The following is an 18696-nucleotide window of genomic DNA, read 5'->3' on the forward strand; positions in this document are numbered from 1 at the left end:
AAAACAAAAGAAAAACAGCACTCTCCTTTTAGAAGATGGCGCTAAAGACTTTTTTTTTAACTCAAAATAAATGAGTAAAATGAGTAAAGCCTAAACAGTTAGTTGATTAATCCATTACTAAATAGATAATAATAATCAGAAACTACTTTCATTCATTTTTCAGTGGAAAAGCCCTTAAATCTGTTATATATGGTTGGAAATTGAATGTTTTGGGGTTTAGGGCAGTTGGTCGGACTCTAGGATACTGGAATTCACATTGTTTATTGCTGTATTGTCTTTTTTAGACTAAATGATTGATAGGTGATGACAATAATTGTTAGTTGCAGCCTGAAATTGTTTTTCTGTCGATTAAGATGAGAAATTAGATTCTTCAACTATTCTTCGAGTACTAGTATACTATTAGTAGAAAATACTGATGACCAATCCCCCGATACGGACTTCAGCAGCAGCCTAAAGTAGTTCATGTGTATCCTCTGTGCTGCAGATCCCACTGCAACCACAACAACTTTTGTTCACAGCGAAAGAATTAATCATTCCATATTTGCCTCCCTTTTTTATTTTTAATACTTCCTGAGTTTAGATGTCTGTACAGTCTAAATTCTCCGTGTTCGAGTGCTTGAATGAGGAGGACCCCGGGGAGTGGTGATTCTCTGGAGCAATACACTTAGTCAGACGACTAAGAGAAGCCAATAGGGAGGTCAGCAAATCATGACAGTGGAAATAAAAATAGCATCGGTGCAGCTGTACTCATTAAAAGGCCGGCGCTGGGTGTGCAGAGGACGAAGCCTCCGGGTGGCAAAACGCAGAAGACGCAGACAGAGGGCGACCTGTAGCCAACCCAGTAAAAACATGCGCCCCATGTAGGCTGAAGACTTTGCATTGGCCCGGGATAGAATCCGACCTGCAGCCCTTTACTTTGTGTTCTCCCCCTGTCTATCCACTGTCACTCTGAAATAAAGGGCCCCCAAAAATCATGAAAAATAAATAAAACACGATGCAGACTGACTTTCTGATTCACTTTATGTTTCTCTAATCATTCCTCAGAAGAATCCCAGTTTAATGCAGACTCTGTGAGCTTGGATCTCCCTAATGTAATACAGAGAAAGGGACTGAAAGCAGAGACGGTGTGCCTTGGTTTGATCATATTGAATACATTCTTTATATTAAAGCACTATACTGGTGCTTAGCTTAGCATAAAGAATGAAAATGGGGGAAACAGCTAGCCTGGCACTGTCTATAAGAAACAAATTACCTTGTTAAATCTTGTTTGTTGAATCAATACAAAAACCAAGAGGACAATCTTTATTTTTAAGTAGATTTCCATAATTTACTAACATAAAGTGAAAGATAGAAAAGCACTCAGATCAAATGAAGTCAGCTATAAACAGGGCTGTGCCTTCAGCATTTATGTCTTTGTTTTTAAGACTAAAATCATTCCAAATAGATTTTTTTTTGACAAAAAATATATATATTTAAGTTTAAATATAAAAAGCAATTTAGCATCATGGCCCCAGAATAGGGTTTGGGTAGTTTGGCCTGGCTCTAAATTGCAGAGCACCACTGTATGGATGTTTAAGTGAGACAGAGTGAAGGAGCTTGTGTTACCGCTCAGTGTGACAAACTCCATAAAACCACCTTCATCCTCTGCTAGCTTTATCAACAAACCTATAGGTCAGTCATCCTGATGTGCAGGAACAATAAAAAACCTGACTCATGCTATGAAGGACCACTTCTCCCGCCTCCACAGCTTCAAACGAGCACAACATGTCCTAGTCACCATGGCGACCGGGCTTTTGCGCCAGCGTGCAGGACCAGGAGGAGAGCAGCAGGGAGCTCTGTCCGACATGCCAAGTCAGCTGCAGCGGTATACATTTGTTTTTAATTGATTTTATCATTTTTTATGGTTTCTCCTCATAAAAAGATCTTCATGTGACTGCATCAGCAGGATGAATTAGGGCACTTCATTAGTTTCTTAATTGGACCCGTATAAAATGCAAAGCTGGCTTTTTTTTTTGTGCAACACTCTGCTTTTCATTTGAGATGCTACGGTACATCTGGAAAATACATAAAGAGCTACATTACCATCAGGAGTGCACCGGGACAGAAACGTGTCTCATTCAATTACGGCTGCAGGATGACCTCCATCACGGAGCTACATGCTAATGAAGCAGAAAGCATCCCATTGACTGGCCAGGTCAGAGGGGTTCCAATTACTCCCCACCCCCACCCTGCTTTTACTTCAGCTGATATCTACCTCAAATGATCTATGCTACCCTGTGGGAGAAGGTGACAGACAGAGAACATGTGAAACTGAGATTCTTGCATCCTGGACACTGTGGGAAACTCCTATGGTGGAAAGCAGTGTCCCTGAGTGCGTGAGCAGCACAGTAAAAAGAATATCAGGTCTGTCATGGGGAAATGTGTCTTTCTGGCATTAAGATTCTGCACACACTACATGGAGGCACTGATCTGACAGGTGGGATCAGATCAGTGCCGAGACCCATTAACATTCCTCCCTCTTGGAGGTGTAAACGTATCCAATGCCCCACATTACACATCCATCCATTACTTAACAGATTTGGCATTTAAAGAGTGCACAATGTTGTCCAAAACTAGGCCTGCAGCGCTGCAGTTTTCTGAACAAGCAATTTTAGAGCTGAAGACGTAAACATGTTGCATGTTCCATCTATAAGCACACAAAAAAAATACCTAAGGTTTAGATGCTGGGATTTTGATGAGTGTAACAGTTTTTCAGCTGCTGTGAGGGTGAGAAGTTTTAATGTCTAAGCTGTACGAGTTTTGTTGACTGAAGCATATTTGCAGTTGAATACTGGGAGGAGTACACAGTGTTCAGAGTGTCAGTGTGTGTCCTTTGTCCTCCAGGACTGTCATGGTTACATTGCAGAGGGAGGGAGGGACAGTGGTGGTCGGATTCAGCATTGTCTTTGGCTCTAAATATTTCAATTTCAAACGTGGAAGTTCTAAAATTAGTTGAAAGAGTTAACTGCAAGCAGTTAGATGAGGGATCAACACCACTCTCATGTCTGTTTGCCAACCAGTGAGATGGAGCCAGCAACTAGTTAGCTTATCTTAGCATAAAGACTCCAAGCAGAGGGTAAAGAAATCTGCCTACCAGCCCCTCTAAACTTCACTAATTAACAGCTTACATCTTGCTTGTTTAACTTGTACAAAATACAAAGTAACCGGGGGTTATGAGCCAGATTGTTTCTTGTTCAAGAGCAGTAACTTCCTGGAGTCTCTTCCTGGAGACTGGTAACCTCATGGGGATAAAAAGACTCCGGGAGCATATGAGCTTGGTATCAGTTTTCTCATCTAACTCTTCGCAAAAAAAGCAAATCATTTCCCCAACTACTGAATTCTTGCTTCAATGTTTAGCCCAGTTTGTAAATTTGTAGGGAGAAAAATAAAAGAGAAATTCAGTCACAAAACCTCTCAAATGAAAAAAAGTCAACAATACACACAAAAGAAAGGAGACAGGTCCTCCTTGCAGAGAATTAAACGTGAATGAAATGAAAATTAGTTCTTCAGTCTGTGAGTGATTAATGAGGCACTTCCATGAAATGCCTCCCATCCTAATATTTCATATATGGAGAAAAGAGAAGAAAAATTAGAGTGCTCACATGTTGCTATGCACAAGCTGTGATTCTCAAACCACCTACATGTGTGAAACCTTGATTCTACAGAGCGTCCAAGCGTGAAATTGGATGCTGTACAACACAAATGTATCTCTCCCTCCTCCTCCTCCTCCTGTCGACTCCATCTCTCGGCTATGTCCCTCTTTTAATGTGTTGCACACGGTGTAAAGACAAATGTCGCACTTTATGTCTCTGAAATCATTTGAATTGAGGTTTCCTTTTTGTGCTAAATCTAAAAAAAATGCATCTGTAGGTTGTTTAAGTTCTGTGCTGCAATGAGGACATCTTCTAAACGCAAGAGTTGCAGAAAAGCTTAAATAAATTAAAATAATATTTAGATTCATTTCCATCCTTCCAGTCAGCAAACGCTTTTAGTTAGTATTAGTATGCAACTGATTTTCTTACCAATCAAGAAGGCACCAGTTTCCACTATAACATCAACTTACAAACACTTAAAACAATGCTTAAAATACCAAATTCATCAAAACTATTGGTGCATTTATTTTAGTCAAGCCTATTTATGATTGCAGACGTTTTTTCATCTTTACAAACAGGAATCATTTAATGCAAAACTACGTATTTTTTTGCCTTCTTGGGTATATTTTCCAACAAAATGCTGTTTCTTGTCAATGAACACACCATCTCATAGATGTGTGAAAAGCTTTACATCCCTGTGACACATTGAGATGTACAGTATAGTTCTTTTGTCCGGTCACGCTCACTCACCTTCAGTTTGTGTTCGTGCTCTTTGTTCACTCGGGACAGCAGCTGGGCCTTGCGTCGGTTCAAGGCGTCGATGAGGGCGTCGCACTGCGCCACCAAACAGGCCTCAAACTCCACTCCGTTCTCCTGCAAGACAACAGACAGAGGCTGAAAAGAATAACGCATCAAGACTGAAAATATATAGAAGCTTTTAATTCAAAATACACAGTCTATTAAACCTAAAGCAGATGAGAAACTAATGAGCGATGTAGAATCACTTAGGCAGTCATTGACGTTTAACAGCAGGATTAACGCTGAAAACGTACAGAGAATAAGATTTAAACTCGTAAGGTTTCCTTTGAGAAGAGTTTATTTAAAAATGCATCTTCATTCATACATCTCCTCTAGCTATCATACGAGGTGGGTGGGTAAAATCATCACGAAGCGTCAGCGATTATGCCTCGTAGAGTTTTCTTTCACAATTCCCACGCCTCCTCTCCTATCCTGCATCTCCCATCTTGATTGGTCTCGGTGGACACTAATCAATATTGTCTTTTAATCCCACCTTCCTCCCCTAATCGGCCTCTTAAACTGGCCACACTCAGCAGAAGGTTGTTGAGTGTTTTAATCTATTCCTGGTCAATATATATATTAGACTAAGTACTGTACATGTACATGTACACGTAATACCACTGAATGTAAACACAGGGACATTTCCACTCAAATCAATATCCTTGCATCCAGAGCATCCCTGCAGCAGAGAAATGCTCTGCTGTTACCATGGCGAAGCATCAGTTTTGTTAATAGTGCTGCTTTTATGATGCCACTGTTCTTTACATTATGACATACTGCATGCACATTTACATCATAAATATACTTTATTATAGAGCTGCAAAGAGTAATTGATTAGTTGTCAACAATTAAATGAATCGCCAACTATTTAGATAATCGCTTAGACGGTTTGAGGTCTTTTTTATGAAAAAATAAAAGGTAAACATTCTCCGACTCAGCTTTTTAAAAGTAAATATTTTCTGGTTAATTCACTCCTCTGTGACACTAAACTTAATATCTTTAAATTGTGAACAAACAAGACATTGAAAACACTGATCAACAGTTTTCACCATTTATTTTTACGTTTAATGGGTGACGAAAAATTAAATATATACACCAAAATTAATTAACTGTGAAAATAATTGTTAGTTTCAGCCTTATTTTAGTACAACTTTAGAGTGTATAACGCCACATGCAAAAACAACCATAATTAAAGTTACTCAAATTTGATATTTGATCCGTTAAAAATGCAAATAAAGTATAGAACTTTGAACTGAAATTGATGGTTATGTCAGATTTTAACCAAACAGCTTCACTTTAACTGACGTCCTTAATTTTGTTATTTTTATATGCAGCACTATGGCTGGACAGTGAGTCCAAGCCAGGAATTACAAAATGTTAACATTGAAATAATAAGATAAGAATTTTTGTTTCTGTCGCTTAATGCAGGGACGTGTGGTGGAGGACAGGGATCCCAGAGGGGGATGACAGACGGGAGACAAACTGCCAAGACAAGTCAGGGTATTGCTACAAATACGGGGGAGGTAGTGTGTAAAGCAGCAGCAGTTGCCTGCATGTGTACGTGTGTATTTAAGTACCTGGATGTGCTGCACCATGTTTCTCAGCTGAACCAGGAACTCCTTGGCCTCGGTGGCTCGGTCTGACAGGCCGTTGAGAGCCTGAGACAGCTGACCCTGTGGAGAGCACAGAGAGAGGAGATGCAGATGAAACATTAGTGATGCAGCAGCAGCACTGCAGTTATATGGCTTTGTACTGCATTCAAATAACAAATCATCACTCCATTGTATATAAATAGGTGCTGAATCTTCAGGACCAAAAGTATTACAAAATAATCGGTATTCCAGACAGGAGTCCAATTTTAGAAGTCACCCATGCATGGATGTTTTGGGAATTTGCCCCTCCAGGGTGCACACTGGCAGCAATGTTACACTCAGCTATGTGACAGGCTGAAATGCAACAATACAGCCAACAGGAAGTGCCATTCTCCATACTAGAGATATTAACAGACACTCAAACTATGACATCTATGCAATACAGTATCAGAAAAACACAGAAATTATAATATTATAATAACTTATAATAATATAACTCCATGATATGTTTTCAAATTATGTTATTAGGGTAGCAAGAAATGAGAATAAATCCTAGGCATCCAAAAAATCTTTCTTTTCATCTTTCTCTTTTCTTGTACAACTTCAACATTTTGTAATCACATCTTTTACTCAGGGGCATGTACTACGGAAGAGGATTAGGGCCACTGGTGAAAAATGTCTTTATGACTTTATTCTCAGAAAACATTCACACACAACATAGGGACAGGAACCTTTTCACACATTTCACAGAGTCTATTTACAGTATCTGAGCCTCACAGGAGCCAGGCTGCAGTTCTGAGAATAAAGTCAGAATTCTGACAATAAAGTCAGAACTCACATAAATTTTTCCCCAGTAACCCTAATCCTTTTCCGTACGATGTACTTATATTCAATCAAATAAAAATGTAATATTATTTTAGGGGGGAAATTAAAGCTATAGTGTGTAGTTTCTGATGCCCCATGAGGAATTCTAAGTAATGACAACAACACTGTTGCATCCACATGATACAAGCCTTCCGTGATCGCGCACGTGTCCCCACACCTACACGATGCAGTTGCTAGTAGCCAAGGAGGAACTGGAGGATTTCAAAACATGATGGACTCTTCAGAAAGGGTAATTATCTTCACTCAAATTTCTGCGCTCGAAAGTCTTCTGAACACAGCCACACTGGGTACTACAGAGAGAGTTGTGTGGAGCTGATAGTCTTATTTAGAGCTGGGCAATATTTCGATTGTATCGATATCACGATATGAGAATAGATATAGTCTTAGATTTTGAATTTATTGTAATATTGTAATACATATTTCAAGTTAAAATGTCAAACGTTCTCTTGTTTTACTTTGTTTTTCTATTGCTGTCTTTACATTTATTTGTACACGATTTTGTGTCTCACTCTTAACTGCAAATCAAGTTTCCCATCTGGGGTAATAAAGTGACTGAACAGAACTAAATTGTGATGATATGCTGCTTTTCTGTGATTATAAACTGAATTACTCTGGAAATTGGGCTGCTTATTGGACCAATTTAGGAAATAAATTTTAATTAATCCAAATAATCATAAAATATCAATCATTTCAGCAATGTTAATTGTTAGTTGCAGCCCTGGTAACATGATTTATCATCAACTCTCTTATCCCACATCATCATGTTCTTTCATGTAATAACATATTAAACCATGTTGGAAAAACTATATTTAATGGGACCATTACAACTAACAGGAAAGACGCATGGAGGCATGATATTCCAAGCATTTAAAGTTATTTTAGATGCAGATTCCCAGGTCAGTATGGCCTGTTCAGGTCAAAGTATTAGGCACATAAAGAACCTATATACAGCCGTAATACTGAGAAAATCTCTTAACTGTAAGTTTGTCAGTGTTTAAGTTTTGGATGAACTCAAAATGGTCACTTCACATACAAAGCTGCTTTTCATCGCTGCTGAGAAACTGACATTCTGAAGACTCAGAGTGTTCACCCCTGAGACAAAATGAACTGTCAGCCTTGTTCTCACATACAAAATGACATTTCCAACTCAAACTAAGATGATTAATGTACAAATAAAGCACTTGACTATTGCTCTGTTTTATAACTGGATTATAGTCCCTGGTCATGTGGAGAAGAGCTCCGTGCACGTGACGGGAAATACCATAGCTTTGGATGTGTGCGATGACAAAGAAATGCTCCTGTTTGGATAGCGGGGAAAAGAGAAATTCAAAAGAGAGATTTATGTATGTGAAGCGAGGTTTGTGTGAACATGGAGGTGACGGAGCGAGAGGACGTGGCAAGACCCTGTGGGAACCTCTCTTGGTTGAGTGAACAACCGTCAAGTTGGGGAGGGTGTTGTGTTTGTTGAGGAAAGAAAGGGTACTGGGTGTATCGAGCTAAGAGAAAGAAAAAAAAAATCACTTCAACCCAGGAAGAGAGCAATAAAACCTTGGAACTAGCTGATACAGAGAAAACCCTGTGAAAACAACTCTGTGTCAACGCAGCTCATGGCATCTGACGTTAGCTGGTCGAATGGGACTCTGTCTGCGGGGCCAACAGATGACCTTTGACACCAGCGTTTGGGAAACCGTGACAGCTGCCGCTACCATGAGTCTACCGCACCAAGGGACAGTCTGAGCCGGTAACAGCTGAGCAAAGACTCAAATGTAAACTTTCCTGGAAGAAACTTCCTCTTTGTTAACTCGGGACTCTTATTTCCAAGTCTCAAGAGACCTGCATGTATGAAAACATGCAAACTGTGTTTTTTCCCATGTTAGTTTGTTTGTTTGTCACAAGGACATCCCAAAAAAGACTTTGGAGGACAAATAAGCCTTTTGATGGATTTTAAAGATGCAGCTACTGTGTCTATAGCATGTAAAATAATAAGGAATAATGCCTGTCACAAGTTCCCAGAGTTCCTGTTTTGTCCAACAATCTAAAACTAAAAAAAAGGTATTCAAACTACATGAATTTAAACAGCAAGTTCTCAATTCTTTTCTTTTTTTTTGCAGAAACCAGTAGATGTTTTGCAATTTAGCTCACTAGATGTGTTAAACCGTTCATTGATTACTAATTCACTAATTACTATTAAGTTTGAGCATGGAAGCTCATTCCCAAACACTTTAAATTACGCATTACCAACATTATTGTCGATTAAATCAATTCACTAGGGGAACTCATTCCAAATCAGCGTGTAGTTAGAATCAATTATTAAAACTTTAAAGGCATGTTTTTATTAGTGAAGTTACAGAGTGTTTAGCTTGGATGGGAGTTTACATTCTCATGTTTTGGAAGGAGAATTTGACATTTTGAAAAAATATCTTTGTTCATTTTGTTGAGACTGGCTCCGGCCAAACATACCTGCACCCTTAAGATCAACATGTCACATCTCATTTGTTTAATCCCTACAAAAACTGTAGAGCAAGTTGCAGTTTGGGCACAGTTACCTTTTTAAAACAAAAGGCCACATAACAATCATAATCTGAGATATAAAATGTTAGCATCCAGGCTAGCAGTTGCCCTAGGAACAGTCTTTATGCTAAACCAAGCTAAGCGGCTGCTGGCTTCATATTCAATGTCCAGAGTGGTATTGAGCTCCTCATCTCTCTCTCACCAGGAAAGCAAATAAGGGTATTTCCCAAAATATCACACTATACTTTTAAGGTATTTCTACTTTACCTGAGAGAATGCAAATGGGAATGGAGGACATTTCTTGGAATGGAAGGGAAGACACAAGTAGATCAAATCCGAACTAGTAAAAACAAAAGCAGACAATCTATATCCTTGCCTCTTGATGTGTTAGGTGACTCCGGGAAGCCTAAGTTTCTGAGATGAGAGTATTTCTCAGTCTCCGAATTCACGCTACATTTTATCCTGCCAATCACACTCAAGTCATCCAAAATGTTCCCTTAGACTCCGGTGGTTTCACTGCAGATAAGTAAGGTCACTCACACCTGCGCTTTCAGCTTGTCCTAAATTGGAGTTCATTTTCTCTTTCAGCTTTTTCATTTTCCTTCCCCTGATACAGTGATGGACAATGAGGGAGCTCCTGGCCTCACCCAGTTAACAGTCAGCATGCGTTCAGTGACAGAGCAGATGAAATGAAAAGCCCTTGATTGTCTGGGGGCGTTTTTCCGCAGTGTCTGTTCAAGAGCCTGCAGAGCTCAGTCCTCAAAACCAGGTCAAAACGTGCCATGAAAGTAGAGGCTGTTTTATTTCTGCACAGCTCGCGGCTACTTCCTGCTTGGTAAAAACAACAGTGCCATGGACGGCAGGTCGGCATATGGAAAGAGACTTTAGCAACAAATAGGTTGAAAAGGATCATTGGAGAAACACCAGTGCTACACAGTTTATGATTAGAAAGGCGTAATGTCTTTTGACACAGTTTACGGTGATAACAAACAAAACTAAAGTTCTCAAACTGCTTCAGGGTCAGTAGAAATTAAAGCATCGTGCAACATTAGTGTAGAGAAGAGGATGCCTGAATGTTTGCAATGAGCTCTGGAGAGTTTGTTGAGGTGGTTGGGGATTATGTATGTCCCTGCTATCTAGAAGCGCTAATCATCTCAGTAATTAAGCCGAGTGGGAACACGTGCGTGGCATGAATAATGTGCAAGTGGCTCCAGGGCCATTCGGCTTGTTTCATTTTCTCTCTGTGGCCGTGCAAACTAGCCAATCTGTCACAGGATAGCGCGTATGTCAGAGAGGCATCAGAGCCAATTTGGATTAAAGCCCCCACTAGGAAGTGGGAAGTGCAAGTAAGGAAGCAGGCAGTTAGCGCCTAGTAATGTCACTGCTAAGCTTTTAAAGCTGCAGCAAAGGAACATAATTACTCTTCAAGGTAATTAGAAAACACACATATATGTACATGAGATTTTTCTATGATAAAGACAGATTTTGATTTCCCATGACCTATTTTCAAAAAGCTCTCTGATTAATGTTTTGAGTGCAATGCTCTTTCTCAGAGCTTCAGGGTTAGGTACCTTCTCTGGTGTTCTTTGAACAGTTGTTTAGCCTAATTCAATCCTGTGTGTAATACACAGTCCTTTGGTTTCACACTGTAAACGGGTGAACTGAGGACAGAAAACACCAAACAAATCACTTCCACTAAAGCCCTGCGATGAAAGACATGAGTAAAAATGAGTTTAATTTCGTACAGCTTGATCACTGATTGTGTTTCCCCCTACAGTTATCACTAACCTGACACTCTAACATGAAAGGTTGTGGTTGCTGACATGCACTGCCACAGCCCTCAGAGAATACAGATTAAAATATTAAGCAGGCGACTTGATGATAGTTACCGTCCTGGTAACATTTCTGTTGTTAAATATTAAGCTCTCGGATCTTCCAACTCGCTGGAAGAGTTAAGATTTGGCCAGATTGTTATACTCCTCCGTGTTTAACAAGATTCCATATCGAACCCGTCTTCCACAAGCAGTAGCTAAGTGGCTTGTGCAATATTCATGGCTTATATCTGCCATCATTAATAATGCAGAAGAAGTTGTTAACTATCCACACAAAGAAACTCAGATGAAAAAAAGTTGCCACAGTTTCTTAATGTAAGAAAAGGAGTCCTTATTTGACAGACACATGGGACAGCGCAGCAGGAAATGGAGCAGGAGTGATCTATTCTTGCCAGCGCTGGATTTATCTGGCCAAGACGGCGTCTTCTACAAATGATCAGGTCGCCTATATACGCTGATGATCTTGTTGAAATCAGTCCAAAAAAAGTACAGAGAGAGAGTGAAATGGAGAGGGTTGATACAGATTAACCTGTGGAAGAGTAAGGTTTTTTTAAGGTGCTGTGTGGTCAATCAGTGAAGTGTCAGATACTCTCTTATGTCACTAAAGCCCATTTGTTGGTAATTGAGTAGTATCTTTTTAATATCTGTTTTCTGGGGTGGAAACAATTCCCGCCAATCCGGGAATCGTTCCCTATCTCTCTCTCCCCTCATTTTTGTCATCCTTCTGCTGTTAGCTGTCAAATAAAGGACTACATTCTCCCTTTTTTCTTTAAAAAAGGCATGTTTCTGCAACTTTTTGGATTTAACATTTTGAGCTTCAAGTCAATATGTTGATTTTCCTACCTTAAAAAACAAGGTGAAACCCTGTTTTGTGGTGCTCAAAGTTTTAGCATTAATATTTTCCAGTTTTAATTAACCTCTCTACAAGTGTGTTGGTGTGTGTGAGTGTCTGAAGGGGGGTGGGGGGGGGGGGCAAAACGTTTCTGTTTCAAAGGGCCTGTACACCCACACAGGTGTTTTAAATGGCCGTGCTTGATTAGCCTCTAGTCAGGTATTGGTTCTTTCTTTTACTTGGTAAAAGTCCAGCAAAATGGAGGATAAACAAGAAAAAAAGAAAAGAGTTGTAATCACCAAACTCTATGTTTTAACAAAGATATAGGTGTAAGATGTCTTGTCCTAAACTGGTGCGACAAAACTAACAAGCCATCAATAAAGTGCATTTTGTTCATGCTCAAGCAGTTCAGAGGTGTAATCAGACAATGTGAGTGAAAACACCTGGTTGGATGGACTGTAGGTGTGTGTGTGTGTGTTTGTGTGTGTGAGTGTGTGTGTTGTAGCTTTGAGGTCTGACGCTGAACCAATTTTAAAAATGAGGGCTTAAGCCGTTCCAGACATGGATTAAATTAATGTGGTTATTAATAGTCAGAGAAGTGAAATGTGCTGCTTATGTCAGGTAGTCTGTTGTATTTAAAGCACAGTCTGACCTTACCTCACCTGTTCAGTGGAAATGATGTTGATATTTGACAGTTTTTGGGCTAGATTTTGATCAGTCAGTGTTGTTCACTACAAAGCGGCTGGTATGTTCATGGCAAACAGATAGTGTGTTCCAAATCGCGCACTTCTGTACTAAATACTAACTTTTTGAGTACACTTGGTTCACATTGTCGAAAGTGCGGTCAAATGCAGTACACTTTAATACCCGGATGTTGTACTCAAAACGGCCAAAAAATTTAGTGCGTATCGATGCACACTTTCCACACTCAACGGTCGCCATCTTGGCTACGTAGCGGAAGGGGCGGGGCTAACAACAGTCGAAAAACTTTTCATTAATGGCGGCCGTAGATGCGATAGCGGGGACTGCAGAGATATACAAATGTAAGTTGAACATGAGTCTTTTTGCTATGCCTATAACATTTTATGTACCTGTATTTGTATATTTGGTTAATCTTAAAGTTTTTCATGATATTTTTATCGCGAATTATAACGTTTATTGGTACCGTAATTTGACATGCTAGCAAGTTAAGACACACCTGTGGCGAAGCTGGAAACAGGCTGGGAATGCGGGGGGGGGATAATGAGAAGGAATGAAGCAATTATTCTAATTCAGGTGATATGTCAGACATCAATATGTCAAATCACACCTCCAATTAGCTATGAAAGCAAAACACGTGACAAATTGCCTCAAGTTTAAGAAATGAATGGCCACGTAGGACATCTTTTCGGTCATTATTTTCAGACTCCACCTGTGTGCTTACACCAGGGACACTTTTATGAATAGAGATATTTTCTTCCAAAATGTCAAATTTTTGTTCCAAAAAATGAGAAAGCTGAAAAAAATGTATTATTGCAAAATACGATAAGTCAATATTTGGTTTAACCATCAGTTAACTGTGACAGTATTCATGCTATGGTCACCTGCAGTATTAAGGTCAGATTAGATAGGAACAATGTTTAAGGTGTTGCGAATCAACACTTTTAATTGACATCTGTCAGCCAATAGGAAACAGGAGTTTTCTGTTGCTGTGGTGCTTCAGACTAGAGTACATTCTTTAACTGTCCACCTGATCGTCTGGGATCTGAGATCATAAAGTCAAGTCTGTAGTTTTCCTTCACATTATCCTGGATTTTAAGCTCACCTACAGTTATTTAACTCAGCCAATAGGATGAAGCTCTGTTCTTATGATTTCAAAGCGGATTTCTGCTCTGTAATGTCCTGGTTGTCTTTGAGTCCCGAGAACAGCCTGAGAATAATAACACCAGTTCCTATCACTGAGGATGATTATGCTGATGATAATTATGGCGATAACAATGATGAAAACAGGGTCACTGCAGGCTTTAACCTGTCCTCATATGCTGCACATTACTCAACTGATGTCCTCATTTAATGTGGGCTGACTGTGTTATAGGGCAGATGTGACGAAGCAGAATACACTATTCTGTTTTAAAACCCTCTTTTAAATCTGATAACTTTCTTTTGGTTTGGACTAATTTATGTACAGAAAAGAAAAAGAAAAAAACTTTTTTCTTTCCCAGTCGTGCCACAAAAGGGAAACTGGCACATTGGAGTTTTGAGGCATTTATTTCTCTCCAGTTACACGCCTGGAGCTTGTTGAATTATTCAGCTGGTCTGTGTTCCCACCCAGAAAAGTTATACAAAACTGTGTCAAAACAAAAATCCCCCTTAATGCATGAGTCAGTTTTTTCTGTGTGGACCGAAGATGACAAGATGACCCAGACTGGACATGACGTATTCTATTCAAAGTATCTCGTCTTCTCTTTTGGCATTCTGGGTCATTCTGTCACTCTCATGTTTATGTTCTTTATCTCCTTCTTTCATTAACATTTACACAGCTAATCTCCTTACATGGCAGCTCGAGGGGTAAATATCATCGGCTGTAATGGAACAGCGTCAACCTAAATGGCTTTGAGACATCCAAGCCGGCCCCCCCTCCATTCTCTACAAACATCTGACCCGCCTTTGTCCTCCGTCTCATCCCCATATCAGTGAATCAGTCTGCAGTCATGAGCAATTGAGCAAATGTGTCTTTTATCTGCACACAATCACTTACAGCAAAGACGACATACTTAAAGATTAGAAAGATCGTCCCCACACCTAAACAATGTAGGACTCAGAAAGACCCAGGACATATTCACTCACAAGAAAAAGCAATAGGTACAACAGTCATAACTTGCTGAGTACAGCTGGATAATAGGGCCACAAATCTGAGAAAAAATTATATAAATGCAACACTTTTGTTTTTGCCCCATTTTTCATGAGATTAAATTAAAAAAATCTGACTTTTTTGTGTACACAAAAGACTCACTTCTCTCCAATATTGTTCAAAAATGTTTCTAAATCTGTGTTAGGGAGCACTTCTCCTTTGCCGAGACAATCCATCCACCTCACAGGTGTGGCATCCGAGATGCTGATTAGACAGACGGATTATTGACATGCAGGTATGCCTTAGGCTGTGCAGAATGTGCAGTACAGGGCATGATTTGTGAACAATATTTGAGAGAAATTAGCCTTTTGTGTACATAGAAAAAGTATTCGATTTTTGAGTTTGGCTCATGAAAAATGGGGGCAAAAACAAAATTGTTGCATTTATAATTTTGTTCAGTATATTGTGTTATGTATACATTTACAGACATTATGAATATGTTTGAATTTTTTCATTTTTTGTGAGAAAAAAGTCAGATACACATTTTTTACACTTGAAAACTGTCAGTCTGTATTTTGCGTCTGGACTAGTAGTTGCATGGCACATTTAAGTAATGAAGAACATTAATCCTCTATATGGGACAGTTGCATGCTGTCTTTGTCTGGGTGTCCCGAGTGTTGAGCAGCAACACAGAAGGAGCGAGTGCGAATACAATGGATCAGGAGTGAGAGCCAGCCTCATTACTATTAGCAGACAGGAGTTAAAGCAGGACAGAAGGACAGGGAACCCCGCCACCAGTGTCTGACTCTTCAAGGCTTTTGCTTCCCTATTCCCGCTGAGCTCAGGCAGGGCTGCAGACACGAATCAACTGCTGCTGACAACATCGGCATCAAGATTGAGTCTTTTAATATTGGCCCAGGTACCTGCTCTGCCTGTTCTCATTAGCCTGCTTTTTGGGACATCTTGGATGAGAGCTTGCATGGTCTCCGTCTGTGTTGATTTTGTGTGAGGGTGCGCATGCCGTCTGTTGATGTCAGAAGGCTTAGGATCAAACACATGCTGACATTAAAGGGGAGCACATGTGCTCACTAGAAGTGAAAAATTACTTAAATCAACTAGTACTATAACCGGTTTCTGCTTACATGCAGAGCTCAAAGGGAAACGTTCAGGGTTGTCGGGTTAAAATCTCCCCTGCTGCCTCTGATTTGTCTCTCTTCCTGTGGCAAAAGGGCAAATACTAATTACAAATTTTTCTGCACACCCACACATCTTCTTGTACTTCTACAATTAATCAATTTTAATTGCCACTAAACACACAGAGGAGACAGAGCTTGACCTAGATTGCATAATGGGTCCTGTGCGACCTCTTATGACACCCGTGAAGAGCTAAGAACCCCTCACTATGTCCAGATTTACCAGCACCTTAACTTTTTTTCAAATGTGATTTACAGAGATGAACACAGTTGTCCTAGTACCACAAAAGACGCTTTTGACACAAATCTGAAAAGGCAGGCGAGAACTGGGCGAGTCACACTATGTAGCTCTTGAATTTCTACTGAAATTGACTTTGGAGACATGAAATTGATAACCATCGCGGTTTAGACTCGGTCACCCAGTCCAAAAGGGAGGGTTGAAGATAAAACACGGTGTTATTTACTCCCTCAGAGACCAGCGGGGAAGTTGAGAAGACGTCTGAGCAAAAAGCGGGAGTAATGATCTGTAGCCACATTCATTTAGCCACACAGCTTCTGTAGCGGGAGGAGGGGAACGGCTGGAAAGCATCTGGGATGGATTCCTCATGGGGTCCGGAATCTTGGAGACCTCTGCTGCTCCACACAACATCAAGAGGGATTTGGTTGCCATGGCGGCAGGTGGTTCAACTCTGTCTCCATAAAGGGAGAAATGTTTCACAAAGATAGAGAGAGAAGACAACGTCGCAGACGATGATGATTAATGCAGATTAAGAACTTTGAAGAAAAATCCCAATTGGAGAATAGAAGAGATCTTATTAAATGATATCAACGAGCGTGTTCGCTGCTCTGAAATGTAAATGCTGCAGCTGAAGATTTAAGATGCTGTCGCTGAGAAACAAGGTTCAAGTTTTTCAGTTTTGTGCTACCTGCATCAACACTGGACAGTGATTATGGAACATGCTGTAACCCAGTCACAAGATCAAACAACCAACAGCCTTGATCAGTTTAAATGGTTAAGTGTTTTAATGTGTGTGTGTTTTTCTTTGTTTCTGGGTTCTGTATCATATATTGGATTTGAGCATATGGTGAGAGCATAGATAGGCCTGATTTCGAATAATGGTTGGTTTTTATATATACAATGGATCAAATGAGACAATGACAGAAGCTTTAAAAATATCACTTTGGTTTTTGGAAATTGCGATGTTCAGTTTTTTTCTGACATTTTGTAATTCAAACAATGTAGGTGCACCCCTACTTCATACATCAACATCTTATATTTCAGTAAATGAGAGTTTAACAGCCATAAACAGCTGATAAAATCTGGAGAGTGAACAATCACATTTCAGAGGAAGCCAGATCAGACTGAGTTTCAGTTAAAGATGATGTGGATTAAGCACAAGTACAAGTGACGCATGAGAATCTACAAAGTATCTGCAGGTTTTGAAAAACAGTTTTTTCCTAAAGAATTATGTGAGGAACACCCTGAGGCTCTGAAAGATGTCCATTCTCAACACTGCCAGCTCCAAACTCTCAGCCATCTGTTACAGTTCTGCAGGCAGCAGCTTCAGAACACAGGTCAGAACTAAGCAGGTGCCATGATAGAAGCCAAAACACAGGGTGACAGGCTGCATATTGGCCCCAATATCTCTGGTAGCATCAATTGGTTTCTAAAAATGCTCCTTTAGCTCTTTTTTTCCAGTTTGAATCCAAGAAATATGAAGCAGAAAAGGTTGGTAACTTCTCAAGTGATGTCAATTTGATGTGAGTGAAATGATCAACCCCCCTCAGATTTTTCTATCAACTTTAAAATTGCCTTATACATCTGAGGTGACACTCTATCTTCACAGCCATCTAGAAGAGATGACTGCACTGAAGGTCTGTTATGTGGCTGCTTTGGAGACATATAAGACCAATTCTGACTGTAAACGACAGCTTTGTCACACCTGAAGGGACACAAAGGTGTGTGTGTATGTGTGTGTGTGTGAGTGTGAGTGTGTGTGTGTGTGTGTGTGTGTGTGAGGTAGATTGAGTTTCTTGTGAAAAAAAAAAAAAATCAATGCATTCACCATATTTTTGGTTTTCTAATGAAAACCAGGCAACACCATCACTACACATCCCCCTCCCTGTGTGTGTGTGTGTGTGTGTGTGTGTGTGTGTGTGTGTGTGGGTGGGTGTGTGGGTGTATGAGTAAGTATTGAAGAGCGTCTTTATCTAGCTTTACATCCTCCCTCGCCACTGGAAGCGGAGAGTGTGGAGGTGAGGGTTACAGCTGCCGAGGCAGAGATAAACTCAGCTCTGCAGCTCTCTGAAGCTTCCCCCTGCCCACCTGTCGCGTAAGGTGCACGCTAGTATGATGGGCCCTAGTGTACACTAGTAAGTAGTAATAATACACACACATACACACCCACACACACACACACACCATTAGGCATTTGGTTTATAGATATGCTCAGTAAGTCTTGACAGTTTATGCACCTAGACTAACTACTGTTATTGTATCGTCACATAATCAAATGGATAATTGTTATTAGACAACGTCTACATACATATTACACAGAAAAATTCATATATGTAAAAAGAATTCATCTCAG

General features: G+C 40.0%; 1 protein-coding gene across 5 annotated transcripts in view; it reads right to left on the reverse strand.

Annotated features, from left to right (window-relative positions):
* Positions 1-18696, reverse strand: part of trim9 (tripartite motif containing 9) — a 39116-nt gene that overhangs the window by 18740 nt on the left and 1680 nt on the right. For all 5 annotated transcript variants that reach the window (XR_004654756.1, XR_004654757.1, XM_034857586.1 and 2 more), the window contains exons 2-3: positions 6008-6103; positions 4383-4505 (exon numbers count right to left, since the gene is read on the reverse strand). Coding sequence is in view for 3 of the 5 variants with exons in the window: in XM_034857586.1 (XP_034713477.1) it covers positions 4383-4505; positions 6008-6103 (219 nt within the window). In the remaining 2 variants the exon portion in view is untranslated. The remainder of the gene's footprint in view (positions 1-4382; positions 4506-6007; positions 6104-18696) is intronic.

Source organism: Etheostoma cragini, chromosome 20 (assembly GCF_013103735.1).
Source record: "Etheostoma cragini isolate CJK2018 chromosome 20, CSU_Ecrag_1.0, whole genome shotgun sequence".
In the NCBI taxonomy this organism is placed as follows: Eukaryota; Metazoa; Chordata; class Actinopteri; order Perciformes; family Percidae; genus Etheostoma; species Etheostoma cragini.